The 23,264-nt window shown below is 55.6% G+C and overlaps 1 protein-coding gene across 1 annotated transcript in view; it reads right to left on the reverse strand.

The window, feature by feature from the left end:
• Positions 1 to 292: 292 nt before the first annotated feature.
• Positions 293 to 23,264, reverse strand: part of TNFRSF1B (TNF receptor superfamily member 1B) — a 35,924-nt gene continuing 12,952 nt past the window's right edge. The window contains exons 2-10 of the mRNA XM_082832756.1: positions 17,145 to 17,244; positions 15,284 to 15,412; positions 14,665 to 14,814; positions 14,157 to 14,250; positions 13,524 to 13,753; positions 12,905 to 12,982; positions 12,288 to 12,322; positions 7,001 to 7,190; positions 293 to 2,901 (exon numbers count right to left, since the gene is read on the reverse strand). Of these exons, the coding sequence (XP_082688882.1) occupies positions 2,621 to 2,901; positions 7,001 to 7,190; positions 12,288 to 12,322; positions 12,905 to 12,982; positions 13,524 to 13,753; positions 14,157 to 14,250; positions 14,665 to 14,814; positions 15,284 to 15,412; positions 17,145 to 17,244 (1,287 nt within the window). The 3' untranslated portion in view covers positions 293 to 2,620. The remainder of the gene's footprint in view (positions 2,902 to 7,000; positions 7,191 to 12,287; positions 12,323 to 12,904; positions 12,983 to 13,523; positions 13,754 to 14,156; positions 14,251 to 14,664; positions 14,815 to 15,283; positions 15,413 to 17,144; positions 17,245 to 23,264) is intronic.

The raw sequence follows: 23,264 nt of genomic DNA on the forward strand, positions 1-23,264 counted from the left end.
GTGGACGGGGCAAGTGATGAGGGCATATTTGGAGGCCGGCTGGGTGGCTCTGGACAAAGGGCTGCCTTGCCACTGTTCACAGGCCCGAGGGCACAGCCGGGCTCTCAGCTGTAATGCAGGTGCTTCTGGGGTCCCGCCACAGCCTGGACTTGTCAGACTCCAGTGGCCATAACCTTCTCACCCTCACACTGGTGTCAGGCACTAGGACCATGGACATCCCCCAGCTCAGACCCGAAGACAGAGCCAGCAGCCAATGTGTAAAACAAACGAAAGGTTTATTTATAAGCAGGAATGTCGTCTGGGATACATACAGTGCAAACTCTCGTCTTGGGATCAACACAAGCCCACAAGCTGGAAAATTGTTACCAAATTAGGTCGAATGGACCCCCCACGTAGGCCCTAGCCTGGCTGAGGCCCCCTGCCTTGGCAGTAGAAGGTCCTCTTTCCATTTGGGTTCGCACAGCCAAAAACAAAACCGAAGCTGAGATTAGAGCGGCGCGAGATTTATTCAATGGCCAGGGAATGGAGAAGCAGGAACTTAGTTCGTAAATGCACTTCTCGCCTTAACGGTGAGAGGGATTTACTTTTAAGGAGCAAGGACAATGGGGGTTAGAGTGAGACGAATGATGGGGAGGCAAATGCATTACTTTTCTGGGAAAGGGGCAGGGTTTTCCTAGAAATGGGGTGCTATCCCTTTTCTGTCCTTTTTTGGTCAGTGACTTCCGGTCACAGCCATTGTAGGTGTGTCATTTAGTAGCTAATGTAGTAAAATCAGTGTAGAATGAGACTCAGGGTCTACTAGAGGTCAGATTCATCACCATCTTGGTTTCAGCGGGTCCTATCCAGTTTTTGTTTCCCTCTTCCTATAGCTTCTTTCTTTGTGTCCAGACCCTGCGACTTAAAGGTGTATGTTAGTTCCTGTTCAAGGGAGGGGTTGGTGGGTTTTGACCAAGGGTCTGGTGGCAATTCTGGTAACAAAATGAGGCCACACCCAGAAAGAGTCTCCTTCCAATTCATCCCTGTTCTGCTGGAGTGATGACAATGAGGCCTGAGGTCCTCCCAGGACAGTCCACCAGGGGGCAGAGGTGCTCCACGGCCATAAAGGGTCCAATGTGGTTGGAGACCCTGGCCAGTCCAGGCAGAGGGACATCTTGATTCCGGAGTGGGAAGCCTTTCTTCACTCCATGGTAGTGGCTGGGCTTCTCCTACCCTCCAAAAGTTCAGCTGCCAAGTTCAAGTCCAGTGGAATTTTTCAACAAGGGATCCAGATATCAGGGACCCAACAGTCTTCTCAAGGAGGCCCCCATCCCCCTTCCTTCCAGAATCCGGTTAAGGCCACACTTGTCCACTGTCTACGGGGCCTGGGCATGCGTTTGTGGGGAGTGGGCTGACCCCTTAACGGGGAAGAATCCCTCGGCAAAAGTGTTAGCTTCGGCTGCTTCCAGCAGGCCATCTGATCTGACAACGTGGGCTACACAGAACCACAACACACAACGCACACACAGGACTGGCTCTCAGCATCTCACGACCACTCAGGATCTCAGTGGGCACAGTACCAAAGGGGCGCCGAGGCTCCACGGGGACCTGGGACTCCAAGAACAGTGGGAGGGGGTCGGGAGAAACAGGAGCATCCCCTTGGAAGGCGAAGGAGGAAGGTCCAGGCTGAGGTAGGAGGAGATGGCTGCGGGGCCTCAGTCATCTCCAGGTCCTGAAATTCCCTGATAGGAAAAGGTGTGGCCTTGGAGCTCCACACCAGACCGTGGGGGAGGGGAAGCTCAAACTGGGGGTAAATGGGAGCGAAGCTCAAAGGCAGAGGATACAGACTCCAGAGTTTGGCTTTTTTACACTTGGCTTGTTTATCCGCATGATACCTAATGGGTTTTTTGTTTGTTGTTTTTTTAAATTGCCACATGTTGAAACTGGGAGATTTCCGGTTAGAGGTTTGCCGTCTTAACCAGGTCACAGCCCTCATTCAGGCTGCCTGCCTGGGCATCTGGTTTCCACCCCATGGCACGAGATGGAGCTATAGCAGGAGTGGATTTGGAGGTGGCGCTTCCAGAAGTCCTGAGCTAACCTGGGGGACTCCTGTCCCCTACAGGGGTTGCCACCCGCTCCCTGCACAGAACCAGCTGATTGATGACACCCACCCCTACTACCCCCACTGGGACCATCCTGCAGTCTCACATTCAGGCTAAAGCCCTGCTCTTTCCCCACTGCCCCTTCTCCAAGGCTGATGCATGCAGCATCCCTCCTCCCCAGCAGGAAGCCAGAGCCGGGTAGAGCCCAGGGATTAAAAGAAAAGTAAAAACCAAAAACGACAAGGGCTCCAGGAACCAAGCATGCAGGACCGGCTGGAGGGGCAGCTCTCAGAGAGGCAGGGGATTTGTTCCAGGCTGCCCAGCGCATCCGTGTCTACCAGCCTTCCGAGAGAGACACACACCGTGACAGGACACACCATGACTCTCCCTGCCTCGTCTGCCTGCAGGTGAGAGGAAGGCTGAGGCCGTGGAAGCCGCTAAAGGAATTTGGCCCAGAAAGAGTCAGAGTCCTGCGGGGGAGGGGCCTAGAAGGACCAAGGGTTGGTCCCACCTTGGCTGTGACACAGGCCACGCCAGACTGGTTAGCTGGGCTTCATCCCGGCATCAGGTACACCGAGGGGCAGGGGCTTCTCCTCTGGGCTCTGCAGCAGAGCCTCTGGAGCCTCCGGCTGGGACTGGAAAGGGCATTCCTCCTTGGAGAAGGGGACGTGCTCATCTTTCGGGGAGCCAGAGGGGCTGGTGTCTGTGTCCCTCGTGGAGCTGGCCTGGGAGGGGCATTGAGAGCTGTGGTCAGAGCCGCTGCAAACGTTGACAATGCAGGTGACATTGACCTGGGTCCCGTGGCCACCAGACGATGCCTCTGCTAAACACAAGACAGGAGAAAGTGGTCAGCTGGAGCCTTGGGGTGGGGGGTGTCTTCACAGCCTGCCTCCTGCCCGAGAGGCAGATTAAGACATGCAGGGAAAGAGCACTGTGCCAGGAGGCAAGAGGCCCCTGCTCTAGCTCAGCTTTGCTGTGTCATCTTGGGCAAGTCCCGTAAACCTTTGTGTGCCTCAGTTTCTTCACCTGTCAAATAAGAATACCCCGCCCAAGTCACCCCACAGATGGGAGGAGCCAACTATACAAAGCAAGTGAAGGTGCTCCAAGAACAAAACACTCCCCACAAGGAGCCGGAGAAGTGCGCCAGGACAGGAAGGATACATTCCAGAGTCTTGGTGAAGCAGCAGAGATGAATTACTTTCCCGAACCTGCAGAGGCATCAGCAGCCCTGGCCACACCAGCTATGAAAAGGCGAGACCCCTGCCACTGGCCCGTCATCTCTATGCCAAGGAGCCAACATCAAAGGGCTTGGAAATTGCTCCTTTACGGAAATTAAACATCGACCCTGAACTTGTCTTCATTCACAGCAAACCTTTCCCTTCCACATAGAGCTGCCGCTAAGATTTCATAAATCTGGGATTCCAGGATGGGGTGTGGTGGGGACGTAGTTTGTCCTCATCACTGAGGCCGGGATGCCCGGAGCTCCGCAGCCTGACCGTCCTGGGTTTGGATCCCTGCTCTGCCTCCATAAACTTGGCCGAGTCACTTAAACTCTTGGAGCTTCCATTTGCTCAGCTGTGAAATGGGTCTAAGGACCCTTTCCATCCCCTCGAGGCAAGGATGACTCTGCCCTGTTCACTGCCGTATCTCTGGAGCCTGCATGGCTCCTAGAGACGGGGTGACAGGCTCAGTGAAGCAGGGGTTCACGCTGGGCCCACATATCCAACCACGTCTTCTGTACCTCAGCTTGATTCCACCCCCATATCCCGTCCAACCTGCTTCTCCCCATCTCAGTTCACACGCCTGCCATCCACCCAGATGCTCAGTCCCAAAGCCTTGGACCCATCTTTCTCTCACACCCCACATCCAAGGCACCAGCGATTCCTACCTGGTCCGCCTTCAAGTTCACCACCTCCTGCATACCGCCTGTACCTCCATCCGCTCCCTGGACTAGTGCATTCTCCTCCTGTCTCCTGGCTTCTACCTGGCCCCTCTGCAGTCTGCTCTCCACCAGCAGCCAGAGCCAGATCATTTCCTTGGCTGCTCCAAACAGTTCTCACCATGGCCTACGAGGCCCTGCACGACCTGGTGCCTGCCTTCTCCCCACCCCATCTCCTGCTGCTCTGAGATCCTGGCTGGGTTCCCTCCAGCCATACTCACCTCCCTGCAGCTCCTTGAGCCCTCCAAGCCTCAGTGCCTTTGCAACGTGCTGCTCCCTCAGCCTGGAACATTCTTCCCTATTCCCATAGCTCACTCCTTCCTTTACTTGGGCCTCAGCCTGGAGGCCGCCTCCTCCAAGAAGCCTCCGTGGCTTCCCTCTCTAAAGGAGGTTCACTCCCGCCCATCCATCACTCCCTGTGTCCCTCCCTCTGCTATAATCTCCGGAGCCCCTAGCTCCGCCCACTGTGCAATCCATTTCTGGAGTCCTCATTGGGTTCTCCCCGACCAGGCCCTGAGTCCAGAAGGGTGGGGCCTTTCTGACTGTTCCCTGTTGTGGCCCTAGTGCCTATAACAGGGACACGTGTGAATGAATAAAATCCAGCCCACAGGTGTGTTCTGTTCTTGGTGGTGGTAGTATTTTTAAGTGAATTGGCTGCCAACATTTAAAATTCAGGAGTTTACATTTTAAGAATCTGGATTTAGAGCTTCCCTTGGGAGCCAGATGGGGGAGAGCGGGCTATGCAGAACCCACAGACCTGAATGCGACTGGCAGCAAGGGCTTCAGGACACAGGTTCAGCCCCGCCTCCCCTCCCAGCCCTGTGGGCATCTGAGTTTCCTAACTAGTGAGGGACTAAATAGTGGATAAGCTGAGGAGTCAATGTAAGGGCCGGACACAGAATAGCCCCTCAGAAAGGATGGTTGTTGCTGCTGTTACTATGGCGACCTAGTGTCCAGGGGTTGCCAGGAGGACCGGCTGTTTGTTTTCCAGTCTAGTTTGTTTCCGGGAGGAGGATGGAGCTGGCGAGCTGCTCTGCTCTGAACAGTCCCAAACAAGCGGGGTGGAGGTGGGGTGCTAAAATCATGGGGCCGGAAGGAACTTTCCACCCTGGGCCTCCACAGCACCAAATGTCACTCAGAGTCACCAAGGTCGTGCACACTGTGAACGAGACATTGCGGGGGCAGACGGGGGACCAGGAGGGGCCACAGACCTGAGGTTTACCCATTCGCACAGCAGGGAGAGGTGCTCGGGTGGGACGGAGAGGAGGGGAGAGCAGAGGCCAGAGAGGCGCAGAAGGAACAGAAAAGAGACAGCGGGTGGGGGGTCGGAGCAGACATGGTCAGGGCTCCCCAAGGAGGAAGCCTCCCCAAGGAGGAAGGATGCGTGTGGAAGAGGTGTCGCAAGAAAGCGGAAAGATGAATCTAAGAGGTAGAAGAAGACCAAGAGCTTTATATTCTGATCTCATTTATTCATTCGACAAACATTTAGGGCCACCTGCTATGTTCCAGGCACTGACCCAGTCCCTTCCTTGGGGAGCTCTCAGGCTGGGGTGAGGGCACTGACGAGACATCACATTGATGAGGGTGGGTGATGATGGGAAACTAGAAGTGGGACGCCGCAGCCCACTGCCTGAGTCAGGAGGCAGTTAGTGAATGCTATCGCAGCCCTGCCAAGGAGCTGCCATGCTCATCTCTAGGACAGGAAGCTGAGGCTTGGCAGGGTTAAGGAGCCTGTTCAGAGTCTCACGGCACCAGAGCGGCCGGGAGGGCATCTGGGAATGAACCAAGGCCACGGTCATTCCTCAACCCGCCAGCCAGCGCTGCCAGGTGAGGGGGGAGATGCAGGCCAGCGGGCTTGGCCTCTCACTACAAAACATGCCCGAGGAAGCCCCAGGCTTTCTGGGGGACCCCCGCAGGGGCCTCCTACAATGTGGGCACTGCAGATGCCCACCAGGGGTGACACTGGTCACAGACCAGATCCAGGGCTAAATGCAGACTGTGTAAACAGGGCACGGGCTTCTCCAGACCCCACGTGGGATCCGCAGTCCTGATGCCTCAGGCCCAAAGGGACCGGACTACAGGCACAGTGAGTAGAGTCCCAGGGACATCATTTACTCATTCAGCTTTCCAGGCTGACTCTGGACCCTGAGAGCCCAGGGGTGATTCCTGGCTCTTCTGTTTACCAGCTGTGTCTTTGAATAAGCAGTTTAACCTCTCTGAGACTCAGTTTCCTCATCTGATGAGATGAGGAAATATAATAGGTATTAATATTGTAAAAATAATATAATTATAATATATACTCTAATAATATATTAATAATAAAATAATATATTATCTAATACAATATATAACAATATAATATATAACAACATACGTAATATACAATAAATATATAATTATGACGTATTACAATATTAACATATAGCATGTTATATGCTATATTATATATAACATCAATGTATAAGTTAACATATTAATATAACATTTATATATATAAAATGTTAATATATAATATATTACATACTACATATATATAGCATCAATATCAATGTATTATTCATATATTGATATATAATATTTACATAGTATAACACTGTTATATGCTATTTTACATACTATATATTATATGTATTATAATATATAGGAAAACTCCCTGCCTGGATACTGGGGACACAGAGGATAAGCTGAGATGGTCTAGAAGGAAGGGTGTTCCTGGTGCGAGAACCCGCATGGCAAAGGTGGGAGGGATGTGGGGGTTCCGAGAACAGAAAGAAGCTTGTGGCTCAGTTTCACCTGAGGAGGCAGAGGGAAGGAGGCTGGAGGGGGGCCCAGACTGGTGGTGCAGGGCTTCCAGTGTCCTGCTAGGAGCTCAGGCCTCATCCTGCAGGGGAGGCCCAGGAAGAGACAGCTCAGCCAGAAATGAGGAAGAAACACACTGGGGAGGGGGGTGGGGGAGGAAGCCAGGGGGGCTCCCGCCTCTTACCTGAGCTGCCGCAGCTGTCCGGGGCCTTCCCCACGCCCGGCGCCTGCAGCTGGGGCCTGGTGGGCACCCTCCTGTCCGCGGCGCCAGCCGAGCTCTCCAGGGAACTGCTGCTGGAGCTTGGCGCCGTGGTCAGCAGATGCTGCTGCTCGGGGCCTGGGGCACTTCGGGCCTTATCAGCTGGCAGATGCGGCTGGATGGGGAGACGAGGGGGGAGGGAGAACGGTCAGCCCATCAGCCGGCTCCTTGCCCCTTCTTCCCTCTCACCACCATCAGCACTTCACAGTTTACACAGCACTTCTGCACATGCTCTCCACACACAGCACTTTTAGGACGTGTGATTCTCTGTGGCTTCTGTGATTAGCATCGCTGCCCTGCTGGAGTGTGAGCCCTAAGAGGGCAGGGGCCACGTGGCCCTGTTCACCAAACAGTCTTAGAGGTGAGGCAGGATTTTCACCCTCATTTTGCATAAGGAAGCAGAGGCCCAGAGAAGGAGAGTGACTTTCCTGAGGTCACCCCATCAGCACAGGGTGATGCGGCTCAGCCTAGCAGCCAAGGGCATGGACTCTGGAACCAGACCACATGCATGCAAATCATGACTCCATCACTCACGAGCTCTGCAACCTTGGACAAGTTACTTAACCTCTCTGTGCCTCCGTTTTTCCATCTATAAAGGAAAGAATAACAACCTGGCTCCTAGGGTTATTGAGAAGATTAAATGGCTGAGTTTTTGTAAAGCGCTCAGAACAGTGCCTGTTCTATCGTAAGCGCTGGTCAAGCGTTTGTTAAATCAGGGCTCAGCAAACTACTGCCACGGACCAAGTCCAGCCTGCCACTGTTTCCGTACAGGCTGCGAGCTAAGGATAATTTTCACATTTTTAAATGTTTGAAAAAAATATTTAAAGACTAATATCTTGTGACACGAAGTTATGTGAAGTTCAAATGTCAGTGTCCATAAATACAGTTTTATCAGCACACAGCCACGCCCATTTGTTTATGTTGTGTCTATGGCTGCCTTCCCACTGCAGTGGCAGGATTGAGGAGATATGACAGAAACCAGATGATCCAAAAAGCCTACAATATTGACTGTCTGGACCTTTACAGAAAACGCCTGCTCGCCGTTGTGTTCAATCAGTCAATCCAGTGTGGACAGTCCTCTCATTTAGGACGCTCAGCCCTGCCATCTCAGCAACACTTTCCAGATTCCATTCCCCAAGCTGCTCTGTGACTCTCCATCTTTTCCTCATAAAACACAAACCCCTGGAAATTTCACTCCAACGCGGCTGCCTGTCCGCACCAACTGAACAGGTGCACAAGCCCTTGCCTTGGGGTTCTGGGCGATCACTGGATTCCAGAAACAAGACAGAGGGGCCACATTCTCACCCACTGCCCTGGCCTGCCCAGGATGAGAGGGTCCAGGGTAGAATGAGAACTGAGGCGAGTAAGTGCTGGAGGGATGCAGTCTAGTAGGGCCAGGGAGGTGAGGTCAGAGGTGGAGGACACAGGAAGGACACAGGTGCCAATCCCCGCAGGCCCCAGCCCTGCCTGAGCCCTGCATATCCCGAGGTCAGCTCATAGACTCTCACTCCAGGCCAGAAGGATCCTTTGTAAGCAGTCCCCGTGAGGCCACGGAGGCCCAGAGAGGGTGATTCCCCTGCTCAGTATCACACAGCGGCGCCGTGGCTCAGTGTACACTCTGGCTCAGTGTACCAGAGCTGCATGCTTCCCACTCAGTCCCGCCTCCTTGGTTCACCACCCCCGGCTTTGGAGGAATGGAGAGCATTTCAAGTTCATGCTGAACCTTCGCTCAGATGGTCTGACCTTGGTATTTGACCCCACCCCCCGCCCTGCTGGGAGCCTGGACAGGCAGGGGAGAGGGAGGGGGAGGGGGCACATCCAAATGTCATTCTTCACACCCCCCAGAGAAGGGGCTTTTCAGCCTGCGTCCCACTTTTCTGCTGGTGGCTAGGGCCAGGCAGAACAGAAACCCCAAAGGTCACAGCTTGCCTCCCTCCCCCAAAAGCCACGAGTTGCAAAGTTCAGGCAGGCTCTGAGTGGGGCAGATGCATTGAGTCCTGTTCCTTGGGCTGGGACCCCAGGACGGGGAAGCCCTGAGGGGGCTCACTGAACAAACAGGATCCCAGCCGGCCCTCCTCACCTCCCAGCCTGGCCCCACCACGGGCAGAAGCAGAGACCCTGGCAAAGCCGCTGCCTGAGCCTGTGTCTGTCTGCATATGTGAGCGTGTGTTCCTGAGATTCATACACCTGTATGTATAGGTGTTAGGGTGTCTGAAGTGTGCACACACGTGTGTCTCTGTGTGAGGGAGCACGTGTGCATGTCTGTGAGTGGTGCAATTAGCTTGTGTGCTGGAGGTGGTGAAGAGAGGCACTCCTAAGTCTGTGTCTCAGGCCACCCATTCGCTGTGTGACCGTGGGAAAGGTACTTAACTTCTCTGAGCCCAAGATTCCTGGGCTGTAAAACTGGGGCAATAATCATACTGCCTGTGTCACAGCATGGCTGTGAGACTGAACAACGCTCGGTACTGTGCCTGGCCCACATTCAGCACCGCATGAACATTCTCCCTCTTTATGAAACGAGAGCCTGTGTGAGTGTGTCTGTGGCAGTGATTGTGGGTGAGCTCACATGTGTGGTACGCTGGCCTTTTCTGAACAAAGGGAAGCCACCGTCCTGCCATGCCTTGGCGTTACAAGGAGGAACAGGGAAGTGCTGAGTCGCCATGCTTTCAACCCCAGGGGCCTGGGCCAGGAGCGTTATACTAGGCCGCTGTTAGCAGGACCACTGCCAGCCGGCTGAGGAACGGAGTGGGGCACAGGCTGAGCATGGGGGTGAGGGCAGGGCTGGGAGCCCGGGGACGGAAGGGTACCTGGGAAGGGGACCAACCTCTGAGGGCAGTCCCTGCTGGGGATGGGGGGTGCCTGGAACAATTGTGAACATCTGCCCTGGGCGAACAGGACGGTGGGTAAAGACAAGTCCTGCAGATTCAGACTGAGTTTCAAAGCTGGGCTCTGCCCCTCGCCAAGTGGCCTAACCTTACACGGGTACCTGAACCTCCCTGAGTCTCAGTTTCTTCATCTGTGAAATAGGGATGATGACACTGTGTACCTCACAGGGGGCGTGTGAGGATGCAGGCCCTGGCCCGGGGCTCAGCCAGTGGGACGCTGGAACCAGCTCAGACTCGTGCGTGTTTCTTCCCAGCTCCACATTCAGTAAGTAGCTTGAAATTGGCCATGGTGGGAGCCGTTTATAACACAGAAATGAGCGAACTCCACGAATCAGGGTTTTGGGTTTTTTTTTCCCCACCTGGAGGGCCAGTTACCAGCACATCCCTGGGCTCTACATGCAATAGCACTCAACAAACAGCAGTGGAGTCGCTCACATTCAGTGAACACAAAACTCAGTGAAAGAAAAGGGGAAGCGGGGGCTCCAGGCCATACCTGAGACAGCTTTACTGCACCCAGTATTGGGAAACACTTGGTCAGCAAAGAGAAAGTGGCAGCCGGGTGCCGGGGTGGAAATTAGAGCGCGCACTTGCTCTATGGACCACCAGGCAGCAACTGTCAGTGTCACTGAACTAAAGCCCGAAAAAGGAAGGAGTGGCATTCACACACCGGGGAAATGGGAAGTAGTTTGAACTCCCAAAACAGTGTTTCCGTCTGCTGAAACACCGTAGGGCAGGTCAAAGAGCACTGGGCCAGGAGTCCAGAGACATATTGCTGTGTGACCTTGGGCAAGTCATTTTCCCTCTCTGTGCCTCTTTTCTTGTCAGGACAATCAGAGGATGAAATCAGTCTGGTCCCTACCAAGGCCAAAACCCTGTGTAAACCTCAGGCACTGGGCCACCAGGACTGAGCTTTACCCTAGTACAGTGGTTCCCAACCGGGGGTGATCCTGCCCTCCAGGGGCCCTTTGGCAATGTCTGGAGACATTTTGCTTCTCACTCCTGGGAGGCAGTGCTACTGGCATCTAGTGGGGAGAGGCCAGCGATATTGCTGAGTGGACTACAATGCACAGGACAGCCCCTCATGACAAAGAATTAGCAGGCAGAGTTGAGAAACCCTGCCCCAGCAGGATGGGGGACATGGAGGGAACTCTTTGGACTCTTGTTTCCTCATCTGTAAAACTGGATATGAAAACCTGCCCTGCCCACCTGGTGCAGAGTGGCAGCAGACACCATGTACTGGCTCACCCACACCCATTTCCAAGCCCTCTCCCTGGTTCTCCTCTACCATAAAGGCTAGGAAAGCAAAGCACCCCCTTTTGCAGCCTCCCTTGCAGCTAGGGGTGGTCCCATGATACCATCTGGCCAATGAGACAAAAGGAGAAGTCTACCCAGGGCTTCTAGGAAAGTGTCTGATTTCCTGTAAGAGGCACCATGGCTGTCCTGGCCAGTTCCCCTCTTTTTCCTGCCTCAAATCTGGAGGTCACATACGCAGTGGTGATTATCATCTTTCTTATGACACAGGCCACAAGCAAGAGAACAAAAGCCAACACACCAAAGATGGCAGAGCCTGGGGTCCTGCTGGCTTCACAGAAGGAGGCAACCAAACTGCTCCAGCAGCCATCGACCCCTCAACTTTGTGGGGTGACAGAATATAAAGCCCTTTTAAGTCACCCTAATGGTTTTGGTTACTTGCAGCCAAATGCCCTCCTGATGGAGAACTGATGAAATACTATGTTGGTGTTCTGTTTCTAGCAAAAATCCTGCACAGACTCTACTTCATAAAAATGATCAGAGGGTGAAGTTGGGGGAGGACCCAGGCCCAGACCACTAGTCTTAACCTCAACCCCAGAGATGACCCCCCAGGAAGGACCCTCTGTGGAACACTTGAGTACCCTAGCACACAGCTTGAGAACCACTGCTCCATGAGGAAGTGCTTTGTAAACATGATGGAGATGCTGAGAACTGTTGCCAGCTGGGTGAAAGGCACAGCCCTGCAAGCTGGCTGAGACACTGTCCCCATTTAATGGTGAGGAAACAGCCATGAGCAATTTCATGTCAGTCCAAGGTCACACCATGGGTCCATGACCACACGCTTGCCACTGACACCACTGACCCCTCTGCTCCCTGATATGGCCTTTCACACTCAAGTCACCTTTACTAGTCCCAGCAACAGACTCTGGCTGGCCTTTTCTCAGCCTCCCAGGGCTCTGCACGCTGCCTGACGCTGGACAGACCAACCTAGAGAATTCACTGCTTCCCATGGGACAACCCAGCCCAGCAGGAAGAAGACAAGGGAATGAGGAGGGGGAAGGCAGAGGGGCACTCACCACCTTGGCGTCTCCGTGCAGGCAGAAGGGCTTCTCTGCAAAGAGGAGAGAGGGGACAAGTCAGAGACACTGACTTCCTCAGGTCACATCTGTTCTAACTAGGAGGGATCACGGGGCCCAAGCAGAAGCAGTCGGAGTAGGCCCAGCCCCGGGGGGAGCAATTACCTATCAGACAAGGTACACAGAAGCCCCCATACCCAACTCTCCAGACAGCCCTCAACACCCGCCCCAAACCATTCTTCAGCCTGCCCCCCTTTGCTCATACCATGCCCCCTGCTTTGCATGCCCTTTCTTTCCTGCACTCATGTCTCCATCAAAATCTTGCCCAGCTCAGATGCCACCTGCTCCAGAAGGCCTGAACCCCCAGGATTCCCAGACAAGAATCCTGGACTTCTGCCCTCTTGGATAGCCCTGAGGGCATCTTGCCTTTTAGTAGATAAGTTAGTGGAAGTGCCTTCCGCCCCAGGCTCTAAGCTCCTAAGAACAGGGGCTGCCATTCCCAGCTCTGTCTGACCCATAAGGCTGTGCCCAGTGGTGGACTCAGAGGGGTGCCCCAGAAAAGCTTCCTGAACGGATGTGTAAATAGATGGATGAATGAAGGAAGGATGGAATCTTACTTTTTTTCTGGGTCATGATGACACAGTTCACCAGGACTATTATTAGCAGACCCAACGCTGTCACACCCACAATCAGTCCTAGAAGGAAAAGAGAAGTTCAGAACAGCTGCAAAAACCAAACTCAAATGTACCAGGGACCAGGCAGGTCAGCTGACAACCAAAGATGACTGGGGTCATCGCAGGTGAGGGGCAAGCCCAGTGCAGAGGCTCTCAAATTTGATTACAAAACAACCCAAAATCCGTGCACCAAACGAAACGTGTCTGTAGGCCACACTCAGCCCAAGGGCCACGAGTTTGAGCCCTCTGGCCTGATGTAGTCCTAACCCCAGAAGGGAAGCCCATGAGGTGACCTGGCCCAGCCCACTGTCAAAGCCTAATAGGTTCGTTGGAAACGGCAACCAGGAGACCATCTCCACTTTCACATAAAACGCTGACCCTACCTCTCCCCACCCAGTAATTCCTAGTGGCATTAGTAAGTCTTGGAAGAAGGCAAGTCTCAACGCTGCCTACATCCCAGGATGGCGTACAGGGTCTAGTCCATAACAAGCTCTTGGTAAGACTCTAAGACGGGAGGGAGGGAGGGAGGGAGGAAGGATAAATGGGCCCCCTTGTGACTTACCGATGGGAAGAGACATGTTTGCTGTGTTGCGCCCTTCAACCGGGTAACTTGGAGGACCTGGGGCCATCGGGAGCCTAACGGAGGTGCTTGGAGCTGTGCTGGACCCTGGAGTCGGCTCCACGTGTTGGGATCTTGTGAGGGCTGGGCCCGGGGTCACTTTCAGGGTGGGGAGCACAGATGTGCAGACTGCATCCATCTTTGAGGTGCCACGGATGGCCACCGAGCTACAGCTGGGGGAGGAGGGGGCTTGGTCAGGGACAACAGGGGATTGAGTGGCTCAGGGTAGCTGGGCTCACTCGTGGGACCTAGGCCAGTGTGCAAGGGGCCCAGTAACTGGGTTAGGGGAGTGGGTTCGTGTGCCACGCCCTCTTTCAAGACTTATGTCCCCTAGGACCCCACCCAGTCTTGACTTCCAGGGCAAAACTCTTGCCCACCATGCTGTCTGTTCAGGGACCCACCCACTGTCAGATAAACCAGTCCTGGCATTGAACAGGGCTCGGCGATGCCTCAACCCGAGGGAGTAACTGGGGGGATTCTGGCCACCACGGCACGCTGTTCTGTGCTCTAGGCCTCATGATCACCCAGGGACAGCCCCTCCTTGTTCCTTCAGAAGCAGAGGACTCAGCCACTCACATCCGGTGGGGCCTGCAAGTATCCGTGGATGACGTTGTGTCGGAGAACGTCCCTGGGGCACAGGGAGCGCATGCCACATTTGATGTTGCAGTTCCTTCAAGAAAAATCAGAAACTGTCACCAACTCAGATATTCCATGGAGAGGTGCGCCTCGGCCCTAGGGGAACTGCAGCCCTCGGGGAAGAATGAGGGGCCTGAGGAATTCGGTCTGCACCTCTCCCCTCTAACACGAACACACACACACCTGGGCGGTTTGTCCTTAACTAGTTCTAGTGACTGTGTCTTCCTGGGACACCACCTGATTTTCCAGTAGCCTGGGGCTTAATTTGATCCATCTCTGGATCCCCAGGGCCTAGCACACAGGAGGTGCCTGACCGGGAGTGCTGGAGGAAAGAATGAATCGGGATGGCTGGACAGATGGGTACCAGGCACCTGGCCGCCACTGACGATGCTCCAAGGAAGGAGAGGCCCAAGGGGGTCCCCAAGGACCTCTGGCCCTGGCCCCGTACCCGGTTTGGCCACGCCGAAGCCAGGGCCACATTTGCGCAGTGGCACGCACAGCCGGCACCCCTCCTGCCTTCCCAGGGTGCAGTACCAGCCCGGCTTGCAGGTGCAGATGCGGTTCTGTTTTGCTGTGCAGGCTTGAGTTTCCAACTGGTCTAGAGGAGCGAGAAGACAGCCGAGGGTCACTCCTGCCTCCACCAGCCCCACCCACTGCCATGCCCACTCTGTCTTCCCACCCAGCCCCACCACCCCCAGACAGCTCTGATCTCCAGCAGACCGCTGCACCGCCCTCAGGACGGGGCCAAGAGACTGCTGGACACAGAGTCTCCAACGCAGCATGAACGAGCATGACGCTTTCCCAAGCATAATGTCCTCAACTCTAAAACCAGGCACCGTTTTCCCACTGCTGCCCTTGGCCTGTCTGCCCCAAAGGGCTATCAAAGAGGACTCGGTGAGACAGAGGATGACAGTGCCGCTGAGAAAAAGTAAAGAGCTGTACCTGTGCCCCGGGGCATGAAAACAAAGGTCTGGGATAATCCCAGCCAGCTCCCAGGCAAAGGGGCTGGAGTGCACGGTGGCCAGGGGAGGATGCCCAGGACTACCCCTCACTCTGGGCCAACTCACCAGAGCTGCAGCGGGAGTTACAGCTGAAGCACGCAGGGACCAAGTTCCAGAGCTGGGTGTATGTGCTGCTCTCGCAGGAGTCACACACGGTGTCTGAGGTCTTGTTGCACAAGGATTGTACGTGGTAGCCTGAGAAAGCAAGGCCAGGAGTCTCAGCGGAGGAGGGGAGGGCTGGGGGGGTTCTGCCGGGACCCTGGGCTCATCCCTTGTCCTCCAGAGCCCCAGAGTTGCGAGGCCTGGCTGGGAAGGCTCTTTGATGGAGTTTCGACTCTGCATCCTTTCCCATCTAACATGTACCAGCTGTCATGCCATCTTTGAACCCCGCAGTGCTCATAAAATATCTTCCTCTCTGCTCTTTTCAGGTGCCTGGAATTCCACCATTGGAATTGCCTATTATTAGTCAATAACACTTTAGTTAGAACTGGTTTGCCGGTTCCTTTCTTCTTTATAGTTGGCTGAAATTCTCCAGCTGGGAAAGGTAAAAAAGGCAGTAGTAGTCATCCCTGGTATTCCATCAAGGATGAGGCCATGGGACTCCTGAAGGCCTCCAGAGAAGGCATGCCAGGGGATGGGAGAACACCCAGGCAAACCTTTAAGAAGTTTCTCTTCTGAGTGCCTGTCCCCATTCTTATCCTGCCACCTCCACTGCTGTGCTAATCTAGTAACTTCTTACAGAGACCCTACCGGTTAACAGGAGAAAGAAGCGTCACTTCCCCTGGGGTCTCTTAAAATGGCCATTGGAGGTGACAGGTACATATGTGCCTGCCCACATCTCAGGCTCAAAGCTCTTCAATGCCTTTCTGGATCCTGCAGAAGAAAATCTAAACTCCTTACCATGGTCCCTGCTTACTCACTCTAGGACACACGCTGTTCTCCACGTTCACCAAAGAAGCTAACACCTCAGGGCCTTTGCACATGCTGTTCCCCCCCACCCCGTAAGTTTGCATAACTCACTCCCTCACCTCCTGCATGTCTCTGCCCATGTGTCAGCTCCTCAGAAAGGCCTTCCATGACCACCCCATATAGAACAGCATGTCCTACTCTGTCTCTGTCTGCCTTCCCCTGCCTTGTTTCCTTCACAGACCATACGTCTATTTCTTCTACTGGTGTATTTGTCTAGGCCTCTGATAGAATGCAAAATCCACGAGGGTGAGGATTTTGTCTGCCCTGCTCTCTGTTGTATTCCCAGCACTCAGAACAGTGCCTGACACTCAGAAAATGCTTTATAAACATCACAGGAATAAATTATAAACAAATGAATGGATGGACAGCACCAGGTGTTGGGCCACCTGCCTCTCCCAACTGGGATTAGGCCTCAGGTCCCCCATCTGTGAAATGGGTAGCAGTCACTGATTCAGTCAAATATGCTCTGAGTACCTGCTATCTGCCAGGTATCGTGCCGAGTGCTGGGGATTCAGCAGAGAACAAGCCACAGTCCCTGTTCTGAGGAGCACACAGTGGGGGCAACAAAAGAGATCCAGGGCAGGATCTCACAATGTCAAAAGAGCTGCTGCCATGGGGGATGCCAAGGGCCAGTGGGAGCGGAAAGGAGGAGTCAGATCTGGCCAGGCAGTGCTGGCAGGCTTCCTGGAGGAGGGAGACATCAGAGGCCTAAGCGATAAGCAGGAGTAGACCAGGGGAAAGGAGTTGGGAAGTGCACCAAGCAGAGAGAACAGCATGTGCAAAGGCCCAGAAGCAAGAGGGAGCAGGGGGTCGATTCATGGAACCAGTGGGAGCTCAGTAAGAGTCCAGGGCCATGACCCTGACCCCCTAACCCCCATAGCACACCCACTCCCTTCAAGGCACCGGCCCACAGGGACCCAGCCAGGCTGAGGGCAAGGGCCCCAGTGGCTGCCCTCACCTGGTGGACACTTGCTGCAGCACATCTGGACCTTTGTGTTGTAGTATTCTTGCAGCCGGCACGAGCTTCCGGGCTCCGGGACATAGGGGATAAACACAGCCTGGAATGGGGAAGGGGAGGACAGCCATTAGCTTGGCCACCCGTGGATCCTGCTACGCTGTACGCCCAGATCCCCGTCTTGCGTCCTGCAAGTGTCTGGCCTTCTCCCTGCTGGGGCTCTACTGACATGGGGACTTCTCCCTTTGGTGGGGGGTGGGTAGAGGTAGAAGAAGGGTAGTCCCTACCTTCTTTCACACCCCCCCCCCTCAGTGTAGCACACGCATGTCTGCAGGCGGAGACGTGGAACCAGCTGGCTGGAGTCGGGGGCCAGCTCCTCACACCACATGGGGCAGAGGCGAGGCCTTGAGGCCTCCCAGAAGGCGGTAGCCTCGGTCACAGCGAACGGCAGAGTTCAGCACAGATCAGCCGTGCCTAGGTTGCCTCGCCTTCCCTCTTGCACCTGGTAATCACCCCTTTGTCCTTCCAGCTGAGTGCTGCCTCCTCTGGGAAGCCTTCCCGGACTCCGCCAGGCTGATTCAGGTTCCTCCCGCTCTGGGCTCTCCCTAAACGCTGAATATGCCCTCCTGAGAATCATCTCATTGTGCTGAAATGGGGTACCTTCTCGTCCTGCCACCCTCGCGGGTACATTTGCATGCACACGTGCGTATACCTGTACACAGAATGCACACAGACATACACACATGCACACGTCTGCCATGCAAAGGGCAGAAACGACGACCTCATCACCTCTAGACCCTCAGCTTCCAACATGGGGCCCACAGCAGAGTTTGGGCTCAGGAGAAGAATATTTGTTGATGAAGATAGTTACATTTCTGGAGCACTTATGGGGTGCCAGGAGCTGGTCAATGTGCTCCAGGTGCCCTACTTAGTGGATGTAGTTGCACCCCACACAGATCCCCTATACCAGCAGGGCACCCATCTCCAGCTGTCTTGGGTGTTGCCCCATAATGGCTCCCAGCCCTCAGGTGGGACCAATGCCGTGACATTGTTCACGCTCCAGAGCATCGCGCCCTAACCCGTGGGTTCAGAGGGTATGAACTGTAGGGAGGCAGGCTGTCGCTTGGCCTTCCCCTCCCCCTCCACAGCACCACCAGGGAGGCATGACTGCCGGAGCCAGGGGCAGGTGGGCCCCTGGCTGGTCCCTGCATCCAGGACGAATGGGCCTGGAAACCCAGCTGCCTGCCGCACTCGGCCTGGCAGACCTACCCTGGCTGCACACGGGTCGGCGCCAACAGCTGGAAGCATCGGGGGATGACCCCCAGGGGCTACGCAGCGATCTGTGGCTCTTGTGGCCCCCATGGCCTTGGCCGAGCTGCCTCCTCTGCCTGGTGACCGTTCGCTGTCACCACAGAGCCTGGCGTGTACTGATAGTTAGGTGCTCAGGGCGCACTAATCTCAGCAGTGGGCTTCATTACAGTATCATTTCCTGGAGGGGTCCACCCTTGGCACCAGGGACACCAAGCCCTAACACGGGCGCACCCTCCATGCTGATCGGCCCCTGAGGCCCATCCCTCACCCACACCCTCGCCCCAGGCCTGGTGCCAAACCCCAGGAAGGCAGCTCTAAGGAGGCTGGGAGAGATGCAGGCTGGCAAGGGAAGTGGGATCCATTCTGCATGACCCAGAGCCTAAAAAGTAACTTCCACCCCATCTGGACTGTAAGCTGACATGCCCATGGCTGCGCCCGCATGCACACACACACGTTCTCTCTCTCTCTCTCTCTCTCTCTCACACTCACACACACACACACACTCACACACACTCACTCAGTCCTGATACTTCCTCCCTCCCTGTTTGCTCCTGGAGTAAAGCCCCTTCTCTGGGCTCCTCCCACTTACTGGGGGTGGGGGTCACTGCCTGCGTCCAAAGTCCCTGGCGGGGGTCTATTATAATGCCCACTCCCACCGCAAAGAAGGGGCAGGAACCCTGGGGGGGGGGCGGTGCCCAGGAAGCTGTACTGTTAAAAAAAAGAAAAGAGAAAAGAAGAGAAGAGAAGAGAAAAGAAAAGAAAAGAAAAAAGAAAACCTGCCAAGCAATTCCCCTGCTCCAGTGCTGAGCAAAGCTGAGCGGCACGCAGGCCAGAGCAAGATGCGCTGGGGCAGCACGTGGAGGAGACGTAGCCATCAAAGGCCGGGGGAGCCCCGAGACCGGAGGATCGCGCTTCCTGCAGCCCCCTTCGCACCACCATTCGCTGCACATTAGCTGCAACGCAGCGCCTAAGCGCCCCCCCAGCCCCCCTGCAGCCCGCTGTGCCTCGCACTCTGACTGAGCAGCCCGGGCCGCAGCCTCCCCCCAACCCCACCGCAGACAGCACCCTGAGGGCAGGGCGGGGTCACACCTCCTTCCCTCGAGCCCCCTGCCCCCCAGGGTGGCGGGCACAGGTCTCAAGGACCCTGCACACGGTGGGCTTCCTCCCCCCCAAGTACCCTAGGGGTAACTAGGGGAGCCCCTCACTCCTGTGGGCCCTGAGAGCCACAGGCCTGGCAGCTCCCGGCGGGGAGAGGACGCCTCCTTCCCCCGCCCCCCCTCGCCGGGGCAGCCCTCTGCGGTGCAGCCCAGGGCGCCTGCCCTGCCTGGGGGAGGATTTCCTGTCAGGGCCCGAAGGACCTGACGGGAAAGGGCCCTGCCTTGGCCAAGTCTGGGTTGTCTCTCCACCCATGGGGCAAGGGTTCCGGGACAAAGGCGGGCAGCTGGACCCCCAGGGCCCCCAGGCCACTGCCCGGCGGCCTCCCCTCCAGGGTCTTTTCCTGTCTGAATCCCGCTCTGAATCCCCTTCCCTACACTTCCTCCTGCCGCTCTGACTCCAGCCCTCCTTTAAGCAATCTTGAGGCCTGTTTATCCTCTTGGACAGGAAAAAAAAAAAAAAACCAAACCACTGCCCTGTCATGGCTAAACAATGAGGAACAGAAAGCCCCTTGCAGAGTGGGACAAAAGGTCACTCCCTCCACTGCCCTGCTCACCAGAGCAGAGGCTAAGCTGGGGCACAGCCCTAGGAGCGGGGCCTCAGGTCAGCAAAGGAGCCGTACGAGCGGAGGGTCCTTGGAGGTGCCCAGAACATGGTGAGCAGCCTCTGGGAAACTCGGGGCTATGGAAGCTTCTGTTCTTCTGTCTGGTGTCAGGGAGGCTCAGAGCCACACTCCACCCACCCACAGGGGAGCTCTGACCGACATTTTAAAATGAGGAAATGAATTGGGTAGTACTGAATTCACTCAGCATGCTTAGCAGAGCCAATCTTTCAAAATACAGCATCCCCAAGTAAACACTTGGAAACCACTGATGAGCACTAACCACTCATCTAACAGGTGGGAAATCTGTGACCCAGCGTGTGTGTGTGTGTGTGTGTGTGTGTGTGTGTGTGTGTGTGTGTGTGTGTTGGGGGAGATGGGAGAAGATAGACGATGGATGGGTGGGTGAACGGATGGATGGATGACGGATGGATGGACAGATAGATAAAGAGAGGGAGAGAGGATGATAGATGAAAGGAAGGAGGGAGGGAGAGGGAAGGAAGGAAGGAAGGAAGGAGAGAAGGAAGGACCCATCTAACATCCAATTTGTGAGGCACATCTGATTGTGCCCATTTCACAGATGGGGAAATAGAGATGGAAAGAAGCCAACCCACCTCCTGGGGTTTCCCAAAGGCCATGCCAGGGCCCGGCTGGTGGCAGGCTGAGTGATGCCTGTGCACAAGGGGCCAACAGGGCCCATTGCTCATCCACCAAAGGCCTCAGAGCTGCTTCACATCGGAGTCTGCAGCTCCATTTCCTCTACATCCCAGGAGTGACAGTACGTGTTGGACCCCCCATCAGATAGACTCCTCACCAACATTTCACAGATGGTTGAGAGGTGAAGCGATGCACCCAAGGCTACACCAGAAGAGCCACACCCCCGACACTGCTATCCTGCCTCCCTTCTCTTGTGGGCCCAAGCTTCCCTTGCCCTCGACACAGACCCAGGACCCCAAGCGCCTGCCAAACTCAGCACCCTCTCCCACCATGTGGCCTCCAGCACTCTTCCAGGTTCTCACCAACTATCCGCCAGGCCAGGCTGCAAGCACTTTATAATATCCCACTCCTACCCCCCAAGAGCAGGCGGGCACGTGCCCACTTCACAGCTCAGGGAGATCAAGTCATCTGTCTGAGGTCTGGGACGGAAGAGGTGGAGTTGGGATGTGACTCTTGCTCTGGTCCCACTGGAGAAGTCTCTGCTCCCCTCCTCAGGACAGCTAAAGGGGCCAGCCCCTGGGATCCACCCTCTGCCCTGAGTCACCACCGTGCCACCAGCACCCGTTCATCCACCTCCACGCTGAGCGGAGCCTGGGGAGCTGGTTCACATGGGCACACGCACCCTCTCCCTCCCTCCCTCCCTCTCTCCCTCTCTCCCTCTCTCTCTCTCTCTCTCACACACACACACATACACACACACACACACCAGTGCAAGGGACCTCTCTCAGCCTCAGGCCAACGTCCTCTGACCTCAGCTCTGACCTGGTTTCCCAGGTAACCACGCAGGAATCTCAGAAGAGCCCGTCTCCTGCAGCGGGCAGGGACATCCAGCACCTGAGACCCTGCCCTTCCCAGAACTGCTTGTTTCACGGGGATCCTTGACCTGTCAGGAGCTGGCAGCTCCTCAGCAAGCAGGAGTGGAGTCAGCAAAGGCTCAAAGGTAGGAGCCTGTGAACAGGGAGGGTTGGCCCAGCTGATCTGCAGCTGTGTCAAGTGCTGGAGGGACACGTGGGAGCCGATGACCGGGAAACACGGCCCAGAAGTGGGGGTGGGACTGAGGTGCAGCAGCTCAGGGCTGGCAGGAACCTTAGAGATGATCTCAGATGACCTCTCATTTAGTGGTGGAGAAAGACAGGGGCAAAGGTGGAAACGTTCGTTCATTCATTCAACAAACATGAAGGTGCCGGGCACTCAGCATCAAACATAAGCAAGTCCCTGCCCAGGAAGCTGGGCTCTAGCTGGGGAGACACAGACACGCACAGTGGAAAATGGGAGGTGGCATCAGGAGCTAAGGAAAAGGGAAAAGCAAGGTGGGGCGAGAAGCCCCAGGGAGAACGTGTTCCGCGTGTTCCAGGCACAGCCAGGGGGCCAGGGCAGCTAGGCCAGGGTGGGCGAAGGTGAGGGAGAGGGTGAGGGCGCTAGGAGACAGGAACGGCAGCACCTTGTCCTGGAAGTTTGCATCGTGCAGAGCTGTTCACACGCGTTACCGTCTCTGATTCCTCATTCCAGTGCTGTGACGTTGGTAATATTGGTATTCCCAAGTCACAGATGAGAAAACTGAGCCTCAGAGGTCTCCTCACCTCCAGCTCTGTGTTCCTTCCCTGCCCCAGGAAGACTGGATCTCGACCCTCCCTGCCCTGGGCCCACCCCAAAGGTCCTCCCTCCCCCACTCAGGCACGTCTACTGTGGGCGGTAACTAGCTTCTCTATGCCTCAGTTTCCTCATCTGTAAAATGGTGGCGTGGCCTGGTTGAGGTTCTAAGCCCTTTCCAGCTCTGGCTTCTTCAGGATGGGCATCAAAAAGCTCAGCCCCCTCCCAAGACCTCAGGAGGATGGGGTGGGTGGGTGGCCCACCCACATGAGAGGTGGAAAACTGAACGACCTGGGAGGTAGGGGCTGGGGTGTGAGGCAAGGCTGAGGGTGGGTGTGGGGAGGGGCTTCCCTGCCCCAGCTCTGCCCCTGAGGGTGAGGACGGCCTGAGCAGGTGTCCCCTGGGAGGAGGGGGGCTGGAGATGTCCATCCCCCCAGGTATACGGACACCTGGCCTCACAGGAGGAGCTCTGGCCCCAGTTCAGAAGATCTGGATACACGTGCTGGTCTTAGGGGACTTGGGAACATCGCTTACTCTCTGAGCCTCAACACCGTCATCCGTAAACTAGTGACGTAACACCTTGCCCGGCCTCCTCCTTCCTCCTCAGGTCATTGTAGGCGCAAAGGCGGGGGGCAGGGGGTGTTAACTTGGGTCCGTCATCTTCTCCCAGACTCCCAGGGGACCCGGGGGGGGGGGCGCGCTAAGGGTCTGCAAAGGCCCTGACACACATGTGGCCTTGTGTCGGATGG

The sequence above is a fragment of the Leucopleurus acutus genome (assembly GCF_964270905.1).
Source record: "Leucopleurus acutus genome assembly, chromosome: 2".
Classification (NCBI taxonomy): Eukaryota; Metazoa; Chordata; class Mammalia; order Artiodactyla; family Delphinidae; genus Leucopleurus; species Leucopleurus acutus.